Source organism: Dreissena polymorpha, chromosome 3, assembly GCF_020536995.1.
Source record: "Dreissena polymorpha isolate Duluth1 chromosome 3, UMN_Dpol_1.0, whole genome shotgun sequence".
NCBI lineage: Eukaryota > Metazoa > Mollusca > Bivalvia > Myida > Dreissenidae > Dreissena > Dreissena polymorpha.
The window spans coordinates 108285104-108310411 of NC_068357.1; the positions used below are offsets into that span (position 1 = coordinate 108285104).

At 38.2% G+C, this 25308-nt stretch overlaps 1 protein-coding gene across 4 annotated transcripts; it reads left to right on the plus strand.

Moving 5' to 3' along the window:
* Positions 1–4316: 4316 nt before the first annotated feature.
* Positions 4317–25280, plus strand: LOC127870923 (myogenesis-regulating glycosidase-like). Of its 4 annotated transcripts, none has more exons than XM_052413501.1 (5): positions 4317–4473; positions 5513–5557; positions 11043–11102; positions 20865–22618; positions 24786–25280. In XM_052413501.1, exons 3-5 carry the CDS (start codon positions 11068–11070, stop codon positions 25043–25045), a joined length of 2049 nt encoding a protein of 682 aa, XP_052269461.1. In that variant the 5' UTR covers positions 4317–4473; positions 5513–5557; positions 11043–11067; the 3' UTR covers positions 25046–25280. The 4 variants fall into 4 exon arrangements, with proteins under 4 accessions (XP_052269461.1, XP_052269459.1, XP_052269462.1 ...); XM_052413499.1 differs by lacking the exon at positions 4317–4473 and adding an exon at positions 7379–7518 and having other exon boundaries at positions 5519–6131; XM_052413502.1 differs by lacking the exons at positions 4317–4473; positions 20865–22618 and adding an exon at positions 7379–7518 and having other exon boundaries at positions 5519–6131.
* Positions 25281–25308: the final 28 nt, after the last annotated feature.

Here is a 25308-nt window from a genome sequence, read left to right on the forward strand (position 1 = left end):
AACTTTTAATAAAATCCCTCCAATACGCGATATCCTAAGAAATATTGCTTACAACTCTATTTTACCATGTAATATATGGCATTTTTACCTATGACATCATTTCCTCTGGCATTTTACCTACATTCTAAAAATATCATGGTGGTCAAGGTAGTATTTATATAAATTAGTTCAGGTGATAGGTACAAACATATATTTTTTTATTTCCTATATAGTCATAACTTTTTGATGGATTTCAAAAATGATTAATTAATTGTCGGGTGTAGCAATTGTCTATTAGCGGTGTACATTTCCATAATAACGTAAAAGTAACGGTCCAGTGACTTCTCACATTTATCTGACATATTTTATGATCGTTATCAGGTCGTAAAACAAATCTGTGATGTGTCACCGGATTAACGGACATTGGTTGATTACCCGATAAAATCAGAGACGTTGATACATGTTACACGTCTTTGATAAAATGCAAGTATCCAATAATTTACATTCGTTAGTTATGGGGAAACATCTGATGCCTGACCTGATAAATGTGAGTAAAAAAAAAATAATTATATTATAAGTTCACTTACAAGAATCACAGCATATGTGTTACCATCGCTCGCAGGCATCGCCATGACACAGCACGTTGTCTCTGCCCAACTGTCTTTCCACAATGTATACACTTTTCTGTCATGGCAGAAACACAAACACAAAGCTCACTAACTCTCACAGTAAACAAATATTGTGTCTGACATCTAAAAAGCACATACGTTGGAACTATTTAAATAAATAAGGTCTATTTACACTTCTCCGACATTGAAGATGCACTGAAACCCTCACAACTAGCAATCGTATTCCATGTCTCAAAAAGTAATATCCGACACACAAAAATCACACTTCCCGTTGTTCTTATTTAAATGTGCTCTTCAGACATTAAACCGCATTTTACTAACTCAAAACCTAGAAAAGTTTTTACATACAATACAGCCGATTAGAATGCCATCAAGGAAGATTGCCAGTGTATTTCGGACAATATTATTGACAAAGTTAATGGTGATACTAACATTGAAGAATTGTGGTTTATAATTAAAAATGGAAATAAAAGAGCGTCGAAAAACATGTACCATCGAAAATACATAAACTCAAAAAGAACCTACCATGGCTTAACAGAAACATTAAAAATTCTTAAAAAAAAGAAAGATCGTCTTTATAAACAAGCAAAGAAAACAGGATCTTGGGGCAGTTTCAAACGATAAAAAAAGAATGCAAAAGAAACATCCGTAGAGCAGAAGGGGATCATGTAAATGAAATTATAGAGGACGGTATGGACAAGCAAAACTCTAAACCCTTCTGGAATAATATAAAATCTAAGAAACAGGATAACATCGGAGTGGCATCGTTAGAAAACAAAAAGGTAACTTATTACTGAAGGTAGAAGTTTTACTGCCGAAATTTCAATCTGTGTTTACCAATAGACAATGGTACTTCGGTACAAGGGCATTTAAATTCTTAATACTTTTCCGACGATATTTCATTTTCAAATCAACTCAAAAGGTGTATTGAAACCACTTTTAAATATTAATTTGTTTTAAAAAGTTGTGCAAATGAACTGTCAACGGGCTTTAGTGAAATCTTTCAGTATTCGTTAAACACCGGTAAACTACCTCAGGATTGGAGGGACGCGAATGTGGCGCCTGTATTTAAGAATGGGGACAAGCATAATGCTGAGAACTTACGACCAGTAAGCCTTACGTCAGTGACGAGCAAGATTCTTGAACATATTATAATGTAGTTAGCTTTTAAAACAAATTTAAATCATGGATTCAGATCCGGCTATTCTACAGAGACACAATTATTAATAACTATGCATGATCTACTGACATCTTTTGAAAAGAAACAACGAGTTGACATTGCAATTTTGGATTTTAGTAAGGCGTTCGATACTGTGCCACATGATCGTCTATTACAACAAATGCCACACTACGGAGTTAAAGGTCACTTACTGTCCTAATTGTCATCCTTTCTTAAAGGGGCCTTTTCACAGATTTTGGCATTTTTTTAACTTATTCATTAAATGCTTTATATTGATAAATGTAAACATTGGATCGTAAAAGCTCCAGTAAAAAATCAAGAAAAAAATTTAAAAAAGGAAAAGAACATTGCCCGGAGCAGGTTTCGAACCAGTGACCCCTGGAGTCCTGCCAGAGTCCTGAAGTAAAAACGCTCTAGCCTACTGAGCTATTCCGCCGAGTACACATTCGTGATGTATTTTATACCTTATAAAAGCAATCTTTGTAGTTTCACAAAATTTAACGACAAAAACAGAACTCTCCAAATTATTCAATCGTTTCGCGTTGCAACGCTTAATAATTTTTAGGTTTTAAAATCATCAAAAGATGCATATAATGGCTATATTAGAGCATGGTTAATGTTCAGTATTACTGTTTCCTCACAAATATCATAACTAAAACGAAAACTTACGAATCTGAAACAACTTTTTTCAATTTTGTCAATTTACCAAAGCGTGAAAAGATCCCTTTAAAGACAGATCTATGAAAGTTGTAGTTGAAGGTGAACTCTCTAGAAGCATCGTTGATTCGGGTGTCCCACAGGGGACAGTACACGGTCCGTTAATGTTTTTATGTCATATCAACGACTTGCCACTCAGTGTAAAATCACAGGTTAGACTTTTTGCGGATGATTGTTTATTATACCGCCAAAATACGTAACATCTCGGATCATGTGAAATTACAAGAAGTTTTAGCTTGGATAAAACAATATTGAAACATGTAGACTCTAATCCATACCTCGGATTACTCATATCAAATGACTTAACTTGGTCGAATCACATATCAAACATTTGAAAAAGGCGAACTCAACGCTTGGATTTCATAGACGAAATTGAAAACACTGTCCCATAAAATGTCGTAAAACAGATTTTATCGAATTGATTCGATCTCAACTTGGATATGGTTCAATTATATGGGACCCCTTTCTTAAAAAAGGATAATGACAAAATCGAAAAAGTTCAACGTCTTGGTGCACGTTTTATAGAGAAAAACTACGCATCCAAAGAAGGATGTGTTGCTATAATATGCTCACTACTTTAAACCTGAATTCTCTTCAAGACCGGCGCGTCTATAACCGATTGGTGATGCTGAACAAGATCGCAGGAGGTATGGTGGCGGCAGTGGACCCAGATGTATACCTGACATCGAAACCTCAACAAAGAACTATCAAAGTAAAAACTTACTTCGACCATACATCGTCGAACGTTTTAGACAGACATATTACAAATAACCCTCGTGCATTCAAAATTCCTAGTGCTCAAACAAACCAGTACAAAAACTCTTTTTTCGTGGATACACTTGTGTTGTAGGACCATGTGGAAAATATTTTGGTGCGCCAACAGACAGTCGAGGGTTTTAAACAAGCCCTCCCGGACCACTTCTGGAGCCTCCTCCCCCGTAAAAATATACCAGAAGTGGTCCTTCTACGTATATGAAAAAATACAGGTTCTTTACAATATTTCTCATAAAAAATCTTCGAACAGAAAATGAAATGAAAATTAACAATTAACAATTTGCACGTTTTCAAAACAAGACGGTCTAAATGGCGCTTATTTAAATAAACACAATTATATTAAAGCAAATAACAATTTATAATTAAAAGCAATCCGGTATGTAAATAATTATTTAATTACAAAGTTTTACTAAATGAAATGGAAAAACAAACAGCATGAAAACTTATATATTAAAGCGATCAATTATGACACCCATTTGCTAAGCTGTTTTCGGTATTTGTTTTCGGTAGTATTTATTTGTTTCTTACTGTGCATTAGGGTTCTTGAATTAAAAGATTCTATACAAATTAATTAAATAGAGTTTGTTATGTATTATCGATATTTATTTGTTACTAACATATTAAATACATACTGTTTTCGTATTTTTGTTCACTTTTTCCGGGAGTACATTTTACTGTTTTCGTATATGAAAAAAACTGAATGCGGATTATTTTTATTAAAATAAATTTTATTAAAAAGTTTTAACATATATGTTGTTGAAATATCTTTAAACTTCTATTCTTTTTTAACCAGGTATAGGAAAAGACGATTTTTTCGTCTTAATATTCAATGTTTTCATATCATTAAACACTGTTTTCGGTAAATTTTACTGTTTTGGCGAGAACAGTACTGTTTTCGGTATCTAGTCATACCGTGAAAATACATTTCCTTTACAATTATCCCTTATACATCAAACTTAATAAATATTGCATGAGCAATTTTTTTCAAGATAAAATATATAAGAAAATAAATAAGGACGAGTTGTCTTGTGGTTGGAGCGAGTTTTCCAAAATATTTGGGCCAAGTTGACTATTTTTTGGGACGAGTTGTCTTGAGGCGAGTTGGCTTTGGGGCGAATTGTCTTGGAGCGAGTCAGATTTGGGGCGAGTTGTCTGTCGCCACTCTCTTCAGTGCAATCTGTGAAAATAGAGGGTTTTTACCTTAGGTTACCTTAGGTGGTTTACCACCGCAGGTCTTTTGGACCTCTGTAGTGGCCTCTTCTTCGTCATCGCTATTTAATAGTCTCGGTGTTTTGCCTCCGGTTATTTCATTATAGTCACAGTTATGATCGTACACCATTGGGTGGTTTATCCAATATTTATCTAGGCGTCTTTTAAAAGTATCCGTGTTCTTGGATGTGACGACAGCACTTGGTAAATTATTCCATATGTTTACAATGCGATTGGAGAAAAAGTTCTTGCGAATGTCGCGTGCACACCTTTGTTTTAAAAGTTTTAATGGATGACCTCTATTTGTATTTGTGTTCAAAGTAAAAATTCCAACTGTTGTTCTTTTGTCATAGATATTGTTCAAGATCTTGTATGTTTCAATCATATCCCCTCGTAATCTGCGAAATTTCAAAGTGGGTAGTTTAATCAATTTAAGTCTTTCCTCGTATGATTTATCCTTAAGTTTGGGTAACATTTTGGTTGCTCTACGTTGGACGTTTTCAATGCTATCAATGTCTTTAATTTTTGATGGACTCCATACACTGCTGGCATATTCCAGATGTGGTCTTACAATGGACTTGAATAATAATCTGAAGCTTCTAAAATCTAGAAATTTAAATGAACGTCTTATTAATCCCATCATTTTGTTGGCTTTATTTACTTGGTTTTGTATGTGTTCATCAAATTTTAATTGTGAGTTTATTGTTACACCAACATCTTTTTCATTTTCAACTCTTTCTAGAGAAACGAGGCCTCCTTCATACTTGGGCATAGTATATGATCTTATTTCTGGGGGTTTTGTTGAAATTTGTAGTATTTTGCACTTGTCTGGGTGAAACTTTAACAGCCATTTGTTGCTCCATTCAAAAAGTTTATTCAAATCATCTTGGAGAATTAACTGATCATTTTTAGTCGAAATCTCACGGTATATTTTTGTATCGTCCGCAAACATAAGAACACTAGAGTTCACACATTTTGGTAAGTCATTTATGAACACCACAAATAGGATCGGTCCTAGTATGCATTTTATATGCATTTTGATCATATATAGGATTATTTACTATTTAGTGTAAGTCTAGTATATTTTTCTCACACTGTAAACTGTGTAGGTTGTTTTATGAAATAATAGAGTCAGTAACTAGATATGGGGCTGTCTAAGCGACGAGCTCATTTACGAAAACTTTGGTTCAAAAAGGGGGGTGTGAATCCAAATAAGGGTCGAACTACAGTTTTTCCTGCTCTTGGTGACAATAAGTATGTCAGGTTGGAAAAGAAAGCCTTTGATAGTCAAGTACACACCAGTAACAATGTGCTAACCTTTAAAGATACTGTTGATACGGACACAACAGTATCAGTCACAGTGTTGCGACCCCGACCGCATGCGTCTAATAGTAATACCAATAAGTTGATGGAGGAGGACTCGTGTTTGTTTTGTCAGAAGGCCGTTCGACCCCGACCACATGCGTCTAATGTAGTTGACGAGCATAGTTACTGTGGTGTCGAGTCACTTCATCCAGACTTGTGTACCAATAAGTTGGTGAGGGAGGACTCGTGTTTGATTTGTCAGAAGACCATTCGCTCGTTGCAGCATGGCATCACATGTGATGTTTGTGAGAGATGGCAGCATCGCACATGCAATACAGGTAAGTTTTTATGCAAACTCTATTTAATATAATGCCGGAGATTTTCGACAGTCAATTAATTATCCAATATAATCAATTTTTCTATTTATGTCCAGATAGCACAGATTTTCCCTGCGCCCCTCACAAGTTTTTATTTCATAGTATATTTCTCATCTTTAATCTACATATGTTTCGTTTATACAATCTTTAATCTACATATGTTACTATATATACAAATACCAATATACCAATACAGGGCCCTCAATCTATCAAATCTGCGGCCGAAAATCGGCCACAGTCCCCCACTAGTCCATATAAACGGACTCCCAGAGCCTTTGATAATTTTTGCTATGGCGGCTCTGGCAACCCATTGGGTTATAAAGCTGATAGTTGAATTATTGCAACTAAGTCCCCCACCTGAAAAGTATACTTTTTTCCCCTTTTGGGGGGAAAAATTCCCCCTGAATTTTTATTTTATTTTATTTTTTAAATATTTTTTTTTAATAAGATGTGTCTCATTATTATTATATCTCCCTTTATTTCAATTTAATCTTGTCAAACATACTACATTATGAAAACAAGAAATGAATATAGTGCAGACATGTACAAATGTAATAATGAGAGAGTAAGTAAAAAAATCACACCTAAAGCGAAACGCCGCGAAAATCCCCCCTCATGAGGGTAGCGACCCGCTTCCCCTAAAATGGATTGAGGGCCCTGCAATATTAGAAAATTGTATATGGATATCAACAAAGTCTATAATAACCAACCCAGTATGCATCCATTTGGCATTTATACTTTTTGTAACAAATACTACTAGGTAAAGTTCTAATTTGACTCGCAAAATATTGTAAAAATGCTTTTAAAATTAGAACTGAGACATAGAATGCAAACATGGACTACCGGGGTAATTCTAGGCCGTATTACAATTTGTTTATCCGGTGACACATGACACATGTATTTTACAACCTGATAAAAGTCATAAAACCCAGCAAAGGTTCGGGTGCTAGTGTATGCTGTCAATGAGAACCATTTTTTTACTTTGATTTTTTATGCAATTAAATTGATAATTGTATGAAAAAATATGAGTTTAGTTATAAGTGTCGATTCACAATTGAATTATGATATGTACATCTTCCAGTTTCATTGTTATTTTATGACGATATTTGCAAACACACGTTGCAGGAAAATCACAAATGAATGATGTTATGTAGATCTTCCCTTTTTAATTGTTATTAAATGACAATATTTAAAAACACACATTGCAGGCATCCAGGCAGCAGACTATTTTAGGGCAAAGCGGGGAGACATCGTCCTTACCTTCACGTGCAAGGACTGCAGAAACCATCCTACGACGCCCGACGCTACCCTTAACTCCGACAATGTTTCAAAGATGACTATGATGGAGGTACAAAATATTTCTTCACTTTTGGAATGTTTAAACTATTATTAAACGGAAGTATGTAATTTATAATCCGTGTATTATAATTTATATGTCAGGTATATGCAGCTGTTCTTTTGGATGTTACTTTGTGTAAATCGTAAATAAAGTAATACAAAACAGTGTCATTGTTAGTGACATGAATAAATTTTATTCGTTGTATACTCATCAACCACTGATCCGCTGGATGCAAGATTTGACATTTCCCACGATTTTTGATTGTCAGTAGTGTCAGAAGACTCCAAGTATGAGCCTTTTGATTTAACAAGAGCCGATGTACTTTATACATGGTGATGAAAAGATTGACGGCTACCGACTATCAGCTGACCCTACTGCAGCATTCAACTGTGTTCATAGACGGCACTTTTCACGTCATTTGCAAGCTGTTCTGTCAGCTGCTTTCAGTGCACGCCTTCCTGCGACACGATGATTGATTCTTGACGCAAAAAATGTGGAAATATAATTGAAATTATTATTAAAATAAATAAAAATTCAAATCGAATGTATGACTTTTAGTAAAAACGATTTTGTATGTGCGATAATATATATGCACGTTTTGAGTGTGCGTGTCTGTGTGACGGTATTTATTATGCGGAATTTGTGCCCCTCTTTGAAGAAGATGGGGTACATGTATATTGTTTTGCACATGTCGGTCGGTCGGTTGGTCGGTCTGTCCACCAAATGGTTTCTGGATTATAACTCAAGAACGCTTAGGCCTAGGATTATGGAACTTCATAGGTACATTGTTCATGACTGGCAGATGACCCCTACTGATTTTCAGGTCACTAGGTCAAAGGGACTCGAAACAGTAAAATGGTTTCCGAATGATACCTCGAGAATGCTTAGGCTTAGGATCATGAAACTTTATAGGTACATTGATCATGACTGGCAGATGACCCCTATTGATTTTCAGGTCACTAGGTCAAAGGTCACAGTGACCTGAAGCAGTGAAATGGTTTCTAACGTATTCAAACAATGGCTTTCACTACAACTGACAGCCCATTACGGGGGCTTGCATGTTTTACAAACAGTGCTTCAAGCTAATTAATTTTTATGATGTGTTTATTCATTATTGTTAAAAATTTAAAATGATCCATATATTTAAAATAGAAATAATTTATAGTTTGTTTTATTTCAGTAGTTTGTTTTATTTCAAATTCTTCTCTAATATTATAACACTTCATACCGACAACGACATACTTGAAGCAAAAGACAAAAGAAACATTTTTCAAATGGAATTATCTTTACTGAATATAATATAATACAGTAATTAACAATATCCAATAGTTGTCACAAGTATCTATTTACATTTGATATATTTATATATTTACAATTATAAAAAAAAAACATGCCAAAAAAGACTGGTACTTTTGATGAATAAGCCTGAAATTGGGGCCAAAAGAGCCTGAAAAAACTGGGGCAGAAAGAGCTTCGTGCCGAAAGAGCCGACACCCATCTGTTTTCGAGGGTGTTCTGTTGACACTGGGAAACATCTAAGTTTAAATTTAAATTTCATTTAAACTTCCAAATTTAAGACCTAGATTAAGCAATCTTTGGACTCTCAAATCCACTCAGTATAATGATTAATCACAAAAATATGTAACCGTTAATATATTTATTCTATTTTAACATCTCAGTTGACTTTTGGTAAAACAATGGTAACATCATGTTTTTGCTCATCTATTCTGTTTCACCAAATAGCCTGAGCTATACTCATCAACCAAATGTGAAACGTTGGGGTCAGAATCTGCCTAATGCTCCTGTTAAGTTTCTTATCTTCATATGAGTCGCGTTCTTAGAAAAATGGGCTTAATGCTTGTGCGTTAAGTGTCATCCCAGATTAGCCTGTGTAGTCCGCACAGGCTAATCATGGACGACACTTTCCGCTTTTATGGAATTTTTAGTTTCGATGAAGTCCCTCCTTACCGAAAATCAAGTTTAGGCGGAAAGTGTCGGCCCTGATTAGTCAGCAGTAACTCAAGGCCATGACATAGCTAACTTGTTTTACACTTCTCTTTTTTCTATCTCGTGGCCACGACATAGCAAACTGGTGGCCACGAGTTAGTAAGTCGTTGCCACGAGATAGAAAAAAGAGGAGTGCAATTTAAAAAAGAGGAGTGAATGTCACCTCCATGCCGTCGCAGTTATTTCCTATAATTACACTGATTTTGCTAAAAACAATCGATGCTTACCTTTTTAATTGTCATGGTGGTCAACGTAACAGTCTTGAATCAGCTTTTAACATTGTGACAAACACTTCACATTTAAGCTTTTAACACTGTGACAAACACTTCACATTTAAGCGCAAGGTTGGTATATTTTATTGTTGCCTTATCTCTGAAGCAATAAAACTGACTGCCAATTAAGATAACTTGAAACAATACCCCAAATCATCGCAATTATCACCATAACATGCCACTCTGCTACAGTCAGCATGCTCCATTGATTTCAGCAGTATAGCTCACAGAAATCAATTGCATAAAGACTGCCGTAAAGCGGCTGGTAAACAGAGCGTCTAATGTCATTTTAAGGAACTATTAATCAGAAAAAATATGGATTCTCGAAAAATTGCCATTTGTGAAAATTTGTCGCCAGAATTTCTATTTTGGCGCATGGGGCTAATTGCAATCAACAGCTGGGACCCTGAATTTTAGGACGAAACTTTGCCCTGTTCCCAAGCTTAAAATTTTCAAGTGAATGTTACCATTTTATGTCGCAGTTTGTCTCCATATAAAGCGGATTATTTCAACCTAGGTAAAATTCTATTGTCTTTAACACTTAAGTTAACAATTTGATAGTATTTGAAAACATACCAATATTCAAACTTTGGTCAAAACGTCAGGAATATTTGTAATTTATAGGGCCCAGACCCATTACCTGAATGGTGAAAGAATACATCGAAAACAAGGTGTAGAATGTGATCAAGTTTGTTATATTTTACAAGATCACTTTATCATAATTATTACATTGAATACTGATGAGATCAAGGTTACATGAATGAGCCATTGCCATTGGCAACATTCCTTTATCCAACTATATAGAAATGATAGAATTGAAAAGACAAGTCATTAAACAATTGAATGTTATCTTTGAAGAAGGGACTGAAGGGGTAATTTTAGCTCGGCTGTTTTCAGAGAAAACCCGAGGTATTGTCATAGCCAGCTTGTCGTGTCCAGCGTCGTGTCCGCTGTTTGCGTCATGCTAAAACCTTAACATTTTGTAAAGATTTTGAACATTGGCTCTAAAATCAAAGTGCTTCAACCTACAACTTTGAAACTTCATATGTAGCTGCATCTTGAGGAGTTCTACATGCCACACCCATTAAAAATTTTCTGACAAGCTTTCCCAGCCGAGCGTGGCACCCGTTATGCAGTGCTCTTGTTTCAAAACTGCACCCGCAGCCGAGCGTTGCACCCTTTATGCGGTGCTCTTGTTTTTTCTTCTTTTTTATATTGTTGATTTACTATTTCTTATACTTTTTTTGGTTTCAGATCATTGGTCTCAGATCTAAGCACCATGATGCGATTACATTGGAGAAGGCTTCGAGCTAAGTATGCCATTATTCATATTTATTTTAAAACCGACTCCTTTGCAGTGTTCTCATCTGATTAAACCTATTTATTTTAGCTCAATTGCATTGAAAGCCTAAGGCTTATTTGAAATTCTCTTAAGACCTTTTCCTTGGACAAAAATCAGTACTTGGGTGTTTTTGAAGAACGTTCCCTGTCAGGATTCGAACCTGTGACCCCCTTATCGCTAGGCGGACACCATATCCACTACACCAGGGCTATCTATAGTTCACATCTTATTGAGTTGTGGTATATTAAAGCTCTTTTTGTAAAGGAATAAGTACACTAGTTAGTAAAATCTTGAACAAAATGAAACAATTGACATTATATTCTGCTGATATCGCAGTATTCTACCGCTATTATTGAAATAACTGTTCTGCTCTATGTTATGACTATTGCGGCATTGCCAAAAGCATGTCTTTAAAGCAGAATTTTTAGGACTGTAAATTAAAATGTTGTATGTTTGCTACCATTACCTTTAATAATTATAACAGGCTATTACAGTGCTCAAGCTAGGATTTGAAAAGGGCGGGGGGGGGGCTATTTTGTAAAAAGGGCACTTTCGACACACAGTATTCTTTCATACCCCCATAAATGAAGTTTAGGAGGGTATATAGGAGTGAACTTGTCTGTCTGTCGGTGTCGGTCGGTCAATGTCCGCTCTCTAATTCAAGTAGTATTCGTTCGATCTTTACTTAACTTGGCCAGAAGTTTTATCCAGATGGTCTATAGGTCAAGTACGAACATGGGCCATGCCGGGAAAAAAACTAGGTCATGGGGTCACTTAGTGCGTTTTTAGTGTCACAAAGTGACATGGTGAGCTTATGTGACCGTGTAATGTCCGGCGTGTGTGTGTGTGTGTGTGCGTGTGTGTGTGTGCGTGCGCCCGTCAACAATTTGTTTGTGTAGACAGTAGAGGTCACAGTTTTCATCCAATCTTTATGAAATTTGGTCAGAATGTTTATCTTGAAGAAATCTGGGTTGGGATTGTATTTGGGTCATCTGTGGTCATAAACTAGGTCACTGGGTCAAAAACTAGGTCAAATAATAGACAAACCTTGTGTAGACAGTACAGTTCACAGTTTTCATCCAATCTTTATAAAATTTGGTCAGAATGTTTATCTTGATGAAATCTGGGTTGGGATTGTATATGGGTCATCTGGGGTCAAAAACTAGGTCACAAGATCAAAAACTAGGTCAGATCATAGAAAAACCTTGTGTATACAGTAGAGGTCACAGTTTTCATCCAATCTTTATGAAATTTGGTCAGAATGTTTTTCTTCATAAAATCTGAGTTGGGATTGTATTTGGGTCATATGGGGTCATATGGGGTCAAAATATGGGGTCAAAAACTAGGTCACTAGGTCAAAAACTAGGTCAAATAATAGAAAAACCATATGTAGACAATAGAGGTCGCAGTTTTCATCCAATCATTATGAAATTTTTGTCAGAATGTTTATCTTGATGCAATCTGGGTTGGGATTGTATTTGGGTCATCTGAGGTCAGGATTGTTTTTGGGTCATCTGAGGTCAAAAACTCGGTCACTTGGTCAAATAATAGAAAAACCTTCAACAATTTGTTTGTGTAGACAGTAGAGGTCACCGTTTTCATCCAATCTTTATGAAATTTGGTCAGAATGTTTATCTTGATGAAATCTGGGTTGGGATTGTATTTGGATGATCTGGGGTCAAAAACTAGGTCTTTAGGTCAAAAACTAGGTCACAAGGTCAAAACTAGGTCACTAGGTCAAATAATAGAAAAACATTGTCACAGTTTTCATACAATCTTTATGAAATTTGGTCAGAATGTTTATCTTGATGAAATCCGGGTTGGGATTGTATTTGGGTCACCTGGGGTCAAAAACTAGGTCACTAGGTCAAATAATAAAAAATGCTTGTGTAGACAATATAGGTCACAGTTTTCATCTAATCTTTATGAAATTTGGTCAGAATGTTTATCTTGATGAAATCTGGGTTGGCATTGTTTTTGGTTAGTCAGGTGAGCGATTCAGGGCCATCATGGCCCTCTTGTTTAAAATGCAGCATGATGTCCGCTCTTTAATTGCCCTCTGCCATAGGCGAAGGGATATTGTGTTGGCGTTGTCTGTCCGTCAGTCTTTCCATCCGTCCGTCTTTCAGTCCGTCTTCAGGTTTTTTTTTGGCCCAAAATTTTAGCCGGCTATGTTCCCAATCCCAAAAAGTATGCTTTTTTCCAAAAATGTGGCCCAAAATTCCCAATTCCCCCCCCCCCCCCCCCCCCCCAAATCTCAATTTTAATTCAATTACATCTAACAAAGCATTATATGATTTTGTTCTTTTAATTTGAATGATTATAAAGAGTTATATCAAATTTAGTATTTCCCTAATCAGTGGACTTTTCATGTGAAAAAAAGGCTAATGAATTTATTTTCCAATTTCATGAAAAAGCAAATAAAATGACCAATTCCAAAGCCATGGGCTATCTTCCCAAAAAGTGGAGAAAAAACCCTGGTCTGTCAGTCCAGCACTTTTGTGTCCGGAGCCATATCTTGGAAGTGCTGTGGCGGATTTCATTGAAACTTGGTATATGTATATATATGGATAAGAGGATGATGCACGCCAAATGGCATTGTACACCATTGTACACCATCTGTTAATAACGGAGTTATGGTCCTTTGTATCTTGAAAAAATGCTACTTTTGTGTCCGGAGCCATACCTTGGAAGTGCTTTGGGGTATTTCATTGAAATTTGGTATGAGTATATATACGGATAAGAGGATGATGCACGCCGAATGGCATTTTACACCATCTGTTAATAATGGAGTTATGACCCTTGGTATCTTGAAAAAATGCTTTTTTTGGCATTGTCAATCCGTTCTTCCATCCAGAACACTTTTGTGTCCTGAAGCATATATGGCTGGGAATATCAATTCAATGAATTTGCTTGTTCAAGTAGTTTTCATCCGATCTTCACCACATTTGGTCAGAAGTTGTATCTAGTTCCCATTATTATAAAACCATTCAAATGCAATGTCTACAATGAGGAATACATTAATTACAATGTAACAAGAGATTTGTAAATATTCATATGTCAAAAAATAAGAAAAGGGCAGGGCGGAGCTTCAGAAGGGCAGGGTGGGGCTTCGGAAGGGAAGGGCAGGGTGCCCTTCCATTTAGTCCTAGCTGGAGTACTGCAAGTTATTGTTTTAATAATTTTTAACGAGGCTGTTTTTGGAGAAAACCCGAGCTATTGTCATAGCCAGCTCGCCGTCCGACGTCCGCCATCCGACGTACGTCGCAGGCGTCATGCCAAAACCTTAACATTGGCCATAACTTTTTAAATATTGAAGATAGCACCTTGATATTTGGATCTCATGGAGCTGCACATTTTGTGTTGTAAAATTTCAAGGTGAACATCATCCTTCAAGGTCTAGGGTCGAAAAAACAAACTCAAGGGATGTAATAAGCTTTAAATGGACATAGTTATCTGACCTGCCCACATATATATTTTTGTTAAATAAATCAAAGGGGCGCAGTAGGCGGCATTGTGTTTCTGACAAACACATTGTGGTAAAAGGTCAAGGTCACTATACTGTCTGCGGTAAAAAATACAAATTTAAGGGACGTAATAAGCTTTAAAAAGGGAGAAAATTATTCAATATTGAACATAGTCACTTTATATATTTGGCATGCATGTGTATCTCATGGAGCTGCACATTTCAAGTGGTCAATCACAGTCACGGTAGTGGCTTTTAAATGTTTGCTACTAAAAGGGAAGTAATTTATATAATTATAAATCTCGATATTATATATTTCCTTACCACAGTTACTGTACAGATTTATTATTTTGATAATTTATAACTCAAATGATTGATTTATCAAAGTTTATTTTTTAATGATATAATTATAATTTCTTTGATGTTTATTACATACCTGTGGACTTATGTCCATAGATGCATGATCAACTCTAAACCCTTTAACTCTTTTCACTGTGAGACCATCCCCCCCCCCCCCTCCCCGGTTGGATTTGACAAAATTCAAGGGAAGTAATAAGCTTTAAAGGGAGATGATTTCTTTATCTGCCAAATGATAAATAGCAATTTTATTTCAAAGCGGCGCAATAGGGGGCATTGTGTTTCTGACGAACATATCTCTTGATATAATCATCATTTCTTACCTGTTCTAATTTGTGAATGCTAGTTTTCATTAAATACCAGTGGACTTATGTCCATACATACATGATGAACTCTGGCTATGATCTCTTTGATAAACAGGCCTTGGTTGTCAGTGATGTCTGACTTGGTCATTTTTCATTGTCTACAGACCCCCCCCCCCACCCCCCCGGTTGGATTGGACAAAATCCAAGGAAAGTAATAAAGCTTTAAAGGAAGATGATGTCTATACCTGCCGAATGATAAATATAAATTTTATTTCAAAGTGGTTAGTAGGGGGCATTGTGTTTCTGACAAACACATCTCTTGTTGGGTCACTAGGTAAGGGTCAAGGTCACTGACCTCTAAAAAAAATAAATTCTGACAAGCTTTCGCAGCGGAGCATGGCACCCGTTATGCGGTGCTCTTGTTTACCATATTTATATTTATCTATGTATATTCATTCTGGTGGGAATTTCAAGTTTGATTTTCTCGATTGGGAGGGGGCGGTGACTTCATGCAGACTTATGCTTTATGGTGAAGGATAATTTTAATGATCTCAATTTTTACTCCAGCAAACTTTCAACCATGTTGATTTTCAAAAGATGTAGCTACCATGATGCACTGCTTTTTCTTTTCTGACCATGCCTATATTTTAGGTAGGTTTGTTTCATTTGTCTCCAGATTTTCTTAATCTTTTTCGATACCAGACTCTGTTAATTGAAAACCCGCTCTGGAAAAATGGGGTTTAATTCATGTGTACAAAATGTTGTCCAGAGGCAGATAAGGCTTATAAATAACGATACTTTTAGCTGTTATGGTATACAATGTATTTTGTTTGAAGTCTCTTCTTAGCAAGAATCCAAGTTGATAGTGTGGTCCCTGCTCAGGCTAATCTGAGACAGCACTTTACATACATTCATTTAGCCCCACAGTGTAGTCCCTGTTCAGGCTAATCTGAGACAGCACTTTACATACATTCATTTAGCCCCACAGTGTAGTCCCTGTTCAGGCTAATCTGAGACAGCACTTTACATACATTCATTTAGCCCCACAGTGTGGTCCCTGCTCAGGCTAATCTGAGACAGCACTTTACATACATTCATTTAGCCCCACAGTGTAGTCCCTGCTCAGGCTAATCTGAGACAGCACTTTACATACATTCATTTAGCCCCACAGTGTAGTCCCTGCTCAGGCTTATCTGAGACAGCACTTAACATACATTCATTTAGCCCCACAGTGTGGTCCCTGCTCAGTCTAATCTGAGACAGCACTTTACATACATTCATTTAGCCCCACAGTGTGGTCCCTGTTCAGGCTAATCTGAGACAGCACTTTACATACATTCATTTAGCCCCACAGTGTGGTCCCTGCTCAGGCTAATCTGAGACAGCACTTTACATACATTCATTTAGCCCCACAGTGTGGTCCCTGCTCAGGCTTATCTGAGACAGCACTTTACATACATTCATTTAGCCCCACAGTGTGGTCCCTGCTCAGTCTAATCTGAGACAGCACTTTACATACATTCATTTAGCCCCACAGTGTGGTCCCTGCTCAGTCTTATCTGAGACAGCACTTTACATACATTCATTTAGCCCCACAGTGTAGTCCCTGCTCAGGCTAATCTGAGACAGCACTTTACATACATTCATTTAGCCCCACAGTGTGGTCCCTGCTCAGGCTAATCTGAGACAGCACTTTACATACATTCATTTAGCCCCACAGTGTAGTCCCTGCTCAGGCTAATCTGAGACAGCACTTTACATACATTCATTTAGCCCCACAGAGTAGTCCCTGCTCAGGCTAATCTGAGACAGCACTTTACATACATTCATTTAGCCCCACAGTGTAGTCCCTGTTCAGGCTAATCTGAGACAGCACTTTACATACATTCATTTAGCCCCACAGTGTGGTCCCTGCTCAGGCTAATCTGAGACAGCACTTTACATACATTCATTTAGCCCCACAGTGTAGTCCCTGCTCAGGCTAATCTGAGACAGCACTTTACATACATTCATTTAGCCCCACAGTGTGGTCCCTGCTCAGGCTTATCTGAGACAGCACTTTACATACATTCATTTAGCCCCTCAGTGTAGTCCCTGCTCAGGCTTATCTGAGACAGCACTTTACATACATTCATTTAGCCCCACAGTGTGGTCCCTGCTCAGGCTTATCTGAGACAGCACTTTACATACATTCATTTAGCCCCACAGTGTGGTCCCTGCTCAGGCTAATCTGAGACAGCACTTTACATACATTCATTTAGCCCCTCAGTGTAGTCCCTGCTCAGGCTTATCTGAGACAGCACTTTACATACATTCATTTAGCCCCACAGTGTGGTCCCTGTTCAGGCTAATCTGAGACAGCACTTTACATACATTCATTTAGCCCCACAGTGTGGTCCCTGTTCAGGCTAATCTGAGACAGCACTTTACATACATTCATTTAGCCCCATAGTGTGGTCCCTGCTCAGGCTAATCTGAGACAGCACTTTACATACATTCATTTAGCCCCACAGTGTAGTCCCTGCTCAGGCTAATCTGAGACAGCACTTTACATACATTCATTTAGCCCCACAGTGTGGTCCCTGCTCAGGCTAATCTGAGACAGCACTTTACATACATTCATTTAGCCCCTCAGTGTAGTCCCTGCTCAGGCTTATCTGAGACAGCACTTTACATACATTCATTTAGCCCCACAGTGTGGTCCCTGCTCAGGCTTATCTGAGACAGCACTTTACATACATTCATTTAGCCCCACAGTGTGGTCCCTGCTCAGGCTAATCTGAGACAGCACTTTACATACATTCATTTAGCCCCTCGGTGTAGTCCCTGTTCAGGCTAATCTGAGACAGCACTTTACATACATTCATTTAGCCCCACAGTGTGGTCCCTGCTCAGGCTAATCTGAGACAGCACTTTACATACATTCATTTAGCCCCACAGTGTAGTCCCTGCTCAGGCTAATCTGAGACAGCACTTTACATACATTCATTTAGCCCCACAGTGTAGTCCCTGTTCAGGCTAATCTGAGACAGCACTTTACATACATTCATTTAGCCCCACAGTGTAGTCCCTGTGCAGTGTAATCTGAGACAGCACTTTACATACATTCATTTAGCCCCACAGTGTAGTCCCTGCTCAGGCTAATCTGAGACAGCACTTTACATACATTCATTTAGCCCCACAGTGTAGTCCCTGCTCAGGCTAATCTGAGACAGCACTTTACATACATTCATTTAGCCCCTCGGTGTAGTCCCTGTTCAGGCTAATCTGAGACAGCACTTTACATACATTCATTTAGCCCCACAGTGTAGTCCCTGCGCAGTGTAATCTGAGACAGCACTTTACATACATTCATTTAGCCCCACAGTGTAGTCCCTGTTCAGGCTAATCTGAGACAGCACTTTACATACATTCATTTAGCCCCACAGTGTGGTCCCTGCTCAGGCTAATCTGAGACAGCACTTTACATACATTCATTTAGCCCCACAGTGTGGTCCCTGCTCAGGCTAATCTGAGACAGCACTTTACATACATTCATTTAGCCCCACAGTGTGGTCCCTGCTCAGTCTAATCTGAGACAGCACTTTACATACATTCATTTAGCCCCACAGTGTGGTCCCTGCTCAGTCTAATCTGAGACAGCACTTTACATACATTCATTTAGCCCCACAGAGTAGTCCCTGCTCAGGCTAATCTGAGACAGCACTTTACATACATTCATTTAGCCCCACAGTGTAGTCCCTGTTCAGGCTAATCTGAGACAGCACTTTACATACATTCATTTAGCCCCACAGTGTAGTCCCTGCGCAGTGTAATCTGAGACAGCACTTTACATACATTCATTTAGCCCCACAGTGTGGTCCCTGCTCAGGCTAATCTGAGACAGCACTTTACATACATTCATTTAGCCCCACAGTGTAGTCCCTGCTCAGGCTTATCTGAGACAGCACTTTACATACATTCATTTAGCCCCACAGTGTGGTCCCTGCTCAGGCTTATCTGAGACAGCACTTTACATACATTCATTTAGCCCCACAGTGTGGTCCCTGCTCAGGCTAATCTGAGACTGCACTTTACATACATTCATTTAGCCCCACAGTGTGGTCCCTGCTCAGGCTAATCTGAGACAGCACTTTACATACATTCATTTAGCCCCACAGTGTAGTCCCTGTTCAGGCTAATCTGAGACAGCACTTTACATACATTCATTTAGCCCCACAGTGTGGTCCCTGCTCAGGCTTATCTGAGACAGCACTTTACATACATTCATTTAGCCCCACAGTGTGGTCCCTGCTCAGGCTAATCTGAGACAGCACTTTACATACATTCATTTAGCCCCACAGTTTGGTCCCTGCTCAGGCTAATCTGAGACAGCACTTTACATTCATTCATTTAGCCCCACAGTGTAGTCCCTGTTCAGGCTAATCTGAGACAGCACTTTACATACATTCATTTAGCCCCACAGTGTAGTCCCTGTTCAGGCTAATCTGAGACAGCACTTTACATACATTCATTTAGCCCCACAGTGTGGTCCCTGTTCAGGCTAATCTGAGACAGCACTTTACATACATTCATTTAGCCCCACAGTGTGGTCCCTGCTCAGGCTAATCTGAGACAGCACTTTACATACATTCATTTAGCCCCACAGTGTGGTCCCTGCTCAGGCTAATCTGAGACAGCACTTTACATACATTCATTTAGCCCCACAGTGTGGTCCCTGCTCAGGCTAATCTGAGACAGCACTTTACATACATTCATTTAGCCCCACAGTGTAGTCCCTGTTCAGGCTAATCTGAGACAGCACTTTACATACATTCATTTAGCCCCACAGTGTGGTCCCTGCTCAGGCTAATCTGAGACAGCACTTTACATACATTCATTTAGCCCCATAGTGTAGTCCCTGTTCAGGCTAATCTGAGACAGCACTTTACATACATTCATTTAGCCCCACAGTGTAGCCCCTGTTCAGGCTAATCTGAGACAGCACTTTACATACATTCATTTAGCCCCACAGTGTGGTCCCTGCTCAGGCTAATCTGATACAGCACTTTACATACATTCATTTAGCCCCACAGTGTGGTCCCTGCTCAGGCTAATCTGAGACAGCACTTTACATACATTCATTTAGCCCCACAGAGTAGTCCCTGCTCAGGCTAATCTGAGACAGCACTTTACATACATTCATTTAGCCCCACAGTGTGGTCCCTGCTCAGGCTAATCTGAGACAGCACTTTACATACATTCATTTAGCCCCACAGAGTAGTCCCTGTTCAGGCTAATCTGAGACAGTACTTTACATACATTCATTTAGCCCCACAGTGTAGTCCCTGTTCAGGCTTATCTGAGACAGCACTTTACATACATTCATTTAGCCCCACAGAGTAGTCCCTGCTCAGGTTAATCTGAGACAGCACTTTACATACATTCATTTAGCCCCACAGTGTAGTCCCTGTTCAGGCTAATCTGAGACAGCACTTTACATACATTCATTTAGCCCCACAGTGTAGCCCCTGCTCAGGCTAATCTGAGACAGCACTTTACATACATTCATTTAGCCCCATTTTCCCAGAGTGAGGCTCAGTTGTATTTTTCTTTTTCTGTTTTAGGCATCCATGGCTACAGGTGCTCGGTACCTGGAGATTCTGGCTACTGGCACTATTTACTGTTATTCTGATCTTGTATGCTGTGAGTTCGTTCAGACCGTCGTTTTTGTCGAAAACTCCCGAAAGGGATATAAGTCAAGTGTGGGTTGGTGACATGGAATTCGATTTTATGACTGGATTGTATTTTCTAAAACAAGGTAAAGAGGTGTATTTCCGTGGCTCCATGCCGGACGCCCATCAAATGGATGGGAAGCCTGCGCATTGCGCAACATACAATCAGACAAACAGCCTGTGCGCTTCGTGGTTTCCGAAAGTGAAATTGACAGTGGAGAACATTGTTGAAGAACACGTTACGTGTCAGAGCTTAGTTTGGACGCCAGGTTTCGAGCATTATAAGCCGCATACTTGTTTCTCTGTAGCCGATTCTAAATGGTACGGTGGTTCATTATTTGTTGATCAAAAGTGGCCATTGAATAATATGGAAGTAAAATTTCAGGCCTATAGGACGAGGAATTCAGAGTACAACCAAGGGGTGGCGAATTCAGTTGGCAATGTACTAGACTGGTTTTGGATAAATTCTAATGGAGTGGGAGTGATTTTTGACAGTGAAATACCGTTGCACATCAGCCTCAACCAAAACGGAGATAAGTTACTGTGTTTTTATTCTCAGTCCAACGTGAATTCTTTGTTAAAATACAGAGTGTGCAAGGCAGAGAATATGAGAAAAATGCACTGGTATTTAATGAACAGGGTTGTTCGCTTGCCATTAATGCTGCCAAAATCTGACTTATTCCAGAAACCTCTTTGGTCTGTGTCCCCAATGTACAAGCATTCTGTAAGCCAGGAAAATGTTTTAAAGTTAGCCAAAGATGTCATGGACCATGGATTCGAGAGATCTCTAATGAGCATACAGGATGTCAGTTTGTCTGTAATGAATGGCAAACTGAATCCTTTTGATGAAAGAAAGTTCCCAAATTCCCATCAATCTATGATGCATTTAAGAGGTGATTATGGGTTTGAACCATTTTTGTCAGTGTCACCATTTATTTCGACGAGAGATACTCAAGTTAATAAATCCAAATTTTTGACAAATTCGAAAAACGAGCCAATAGTAATAAGTTACTATGGAAACAAAGTCCATGTGGTAAATTTGTTAGTTAAAGAGGTATTTGACTGGTTTGTGAAGCAACTGAACAATACGCAGTCTTCATTTGGCCTGTCTGGTTTTGTTTTTATGGGTGGAGAAACAGATATTGTGGAATATAACTGTGAAAGCCCATCTGGACTATGTGACATTGATGTTGAAAAATTTGCTAAGAAATTCAGCAGCATGGCTGATAAATTTTCAGCAAAGACCATATCATCATCTGCAATTCGTAGTCAGTCTAGTTCAGGATTAATACAGCTAACAAGTAATTCATCGTCATGGAATTCAAACGGCGGGCTACGCGACTTGATCCCGTCAGTGTTGACCTTAGGGTTGCTGGGATACCCCTTCATCGTTCCAAACACCGTAGGTGGTCCAGGAAACTATAAAATCAGCTCTGAAACTGGCGAGCAGAATTCTGAAATTCCCGACCGGGAGCTGTATGTTCGATGGATGGCTATAGCGGCGTATATGCCTTGTTTGATGTTTTCTGTGCCTCCCTGGAACTATGATGATGAGGTAGTGCAGTTTGCCAAACATTTTGCAGAGATTCACAATAAGCAGGTTTCCCCCATTGTGATCCAGGCGGCTCGGGAATATGAAACCACAGGTGCAAGGAATTTTTAAAATACTTTTTTAAAGGTCTTTCTTAGCAATAATTGCAAATCTTTTTTAGAAAGTGGGCCCCCCCCCCCCTAAAAAATGATGAAAACACTGTCCTGAGGTAAGAAAAACCATTAACATGGCTCATATTGCCCTAATTGTTTTTTTATCCCCCGCCATAGGCGGAGGGATATTGTTTTGGCGTCTGTCCGTCCTTTCGTCCGTCCGTCTTTCGGTCTGTCCGTCCGGAGCCATATCTTGAAAGTGCTTTGTCAGATTTCATTGAAACTTGGTATGAGTATATATATGGATAATAGAATGATGCACGCCAAATGGCATTGTACACCATCTGATAATAACAGAGTTATGGCCCTTTGTATCTTGAAAAATTGCTTTTGTGTGTGTCCAGAGCCATATCTTGGAAGTGCTTTGGCGGATTTAATTGAAACTTGGTACAAGTGTCCAGAAGCATATTGGCGGGGGATATCATTTCAACGAATTTGCTTGTTGTCCTTGGAAGGGTGGCATAAAGCAGTTGCACTTCTTGTCCAACTGTCTGTCAGGCATTCCGTTTTTTGGAGGTTTTTTATGCAACGCTTTCAGATATTGAGCTGATATTTGGTATGTGAGTCTACCTACATGACCTACAGATGAAATGTGAAGTGTTGTTCCAGTCCATTCAATCTTGGCGAAGTAAAATGTCTTAAAGTTTTTTTCATTATCACAATCTGTTCACTGGTCACTTTAAGGGTACATTTTTGTTAACCCTGTCCCACTGAGAAGCAAACTAAAAATGGCTATGTGCAACAGCATAAAACTAAGAGTAACTCGCAGTCTGTTCAGGTTTTATGCTATTTGCTGCTCATTAGTACCTAACGTTTGGAGACAAAGATTTTAACACTTGAATCTTGTAAGAAAGGTCTTTAACTAAATTTAACTTTCTAAGGGACTATAAATATGTGAAAATACTTATCTAAGTGGTAAAGGGTTAAATTAATACAACATAAACAGCTTGGAAAAGCCTACATATATGTGGGATAATACTTAAGCTGGTTTTAAAGTGTTATGTTTTTGATAATGTTATTCTTTACAATTGAAAGTACTAAAATATTTTAGCCGTGCTCTGTGAAAAGTGGGTTTAATGCATGTGCATACAGTGTTATCTCAGATTAGCCTGTGCAGTCCGCTAAGGCTAATCAGGGACGACACTTTCCGCTTTTATGATATTTTCTGTTTTAACAAAGTTTCTTCTCAGCAAAAATCAAGTTTAGTAAAGTGTTGTCCCTGATTAACCTGTGCAGACTGCTTTACGCACATGCTTTAAACCCCTTTTTCACAGAGCACGGCTCATTTGGAGTATTTCATATATACGGAATATTATGCTAGTCAATTGTTTCAAGAGTTTGTATTCAGTCGAGTGACTTGTTTAATGACGTCACATTACGCGCACTGAAAATTGGAAACCCCCATATTACGCAATATATTACGTAGTACATCGTGTGACGTCATTTCTGTGAGAAATACAATAGTTTTATTTAAACTCTCTGGAATTTAAGGACTGTCGGACGTGGTGTTTTTTAACAGTAAACTATTTGTTTAAAACAAACGAATGCAGAACGTTTTTCAGAGTGTGTGTTTATCATGCATCAATATAAATTTCGATAGGAATACAATAGGATAGTGTGGTTTAAAATAAGTTTCGATAAAGACATGGAAGAATAGAAATGGAAGTGCATATCGTTTCAACGCATTTGTTATAAACATCGAATCAAAGTTGTCAACTTAATTGTTATAAACATTGGGTTAACGATGTCATTAAGGAAAGCGTGTCGGAATCGTGTGTTTTTCCGGTTCAAATGTTTAGACGGTAATTTACATAAACTGTATTTATACGCGTCTTAAATAAACTATGGCGTACCGTTTAAATCATTGTTTTGTCAGTTTTGTTAAAGCAAAAATACAATTGTTAACTGTTTTTATTAGTTGTGTATATAATAAAAGAAATATTACGCTAGTCAACTGTTTCAAGAGTTTGTATTCAGTCTCGTGGCTTGTGTTATTTCGCATCACACTCGACGCTCCGTCTCTCATGTGATAAGTCATCACACAAGCCACTCGACTGAATACAAACTCTTGGAACAATTGACTAGCGTAATATGTATCTTCCTTTCCAGGTGTGCCAATAATAAGACCCATGTGGTGGACTGATCCAAAGGATCCAGCAACCCTCAGTATAGACGACCAGTTTTTAGTTGGAGATCAAATTTTGGTTGCCCCTATCCTAGATAAGAGCGCAAGCAAGCGTGACATTTTCATCCCCCATGGGCGGTGGTTGGATAATTTGAATAACAAAGAAATCGAGGGCCAAACAGTGTTGAAAGATTTTGAAATCCCTCTTGGACAGATTGCTACCTTTACAAAAAGTAAAATTTAAAAGGATCGATTGCTACTTTTACAAAAAGTAAAATTTAAAAGGATCGATTGCTACTTTTACAAAAAGTAAAATGTAAAAGGACAGATTGCTACTTTTACAAAAAGTAAAATTTAAAAGGATCGATTGCTACTTTTACAAAAAGTAAAAATTCAAGGCCTTGAACAGATTGCTACTTTTACAAAAAATACAAATTGAAGGACAAGTGCAAAAATGATCTGTGCTGCTGACACCGCTGTAAATTGATATCATTTTCTGAATTTGTA

Coding starts and splice junctions, on each gene's coding strand:
- LOC127870923 (XM_052413501.1), top strand. CDS start 11,068: ATGATGCGATTACATTGGAGAAGGCTTCGAGCTAA. Junction 11,103..20,864: donor TGGAGAAGGCTTCGAGCTAA/GTATGCCATTAT, acceptor TTTCTGTTTTAG/GCATCCATGGCTACAGGTGC. Junction 22,619..24,785: donor TCGGGAATATGAAACCACAG/GTGCAAGGAATT, acceptor CTTCCTTTCCAG/GTGTGCCAATAATAAGACCC.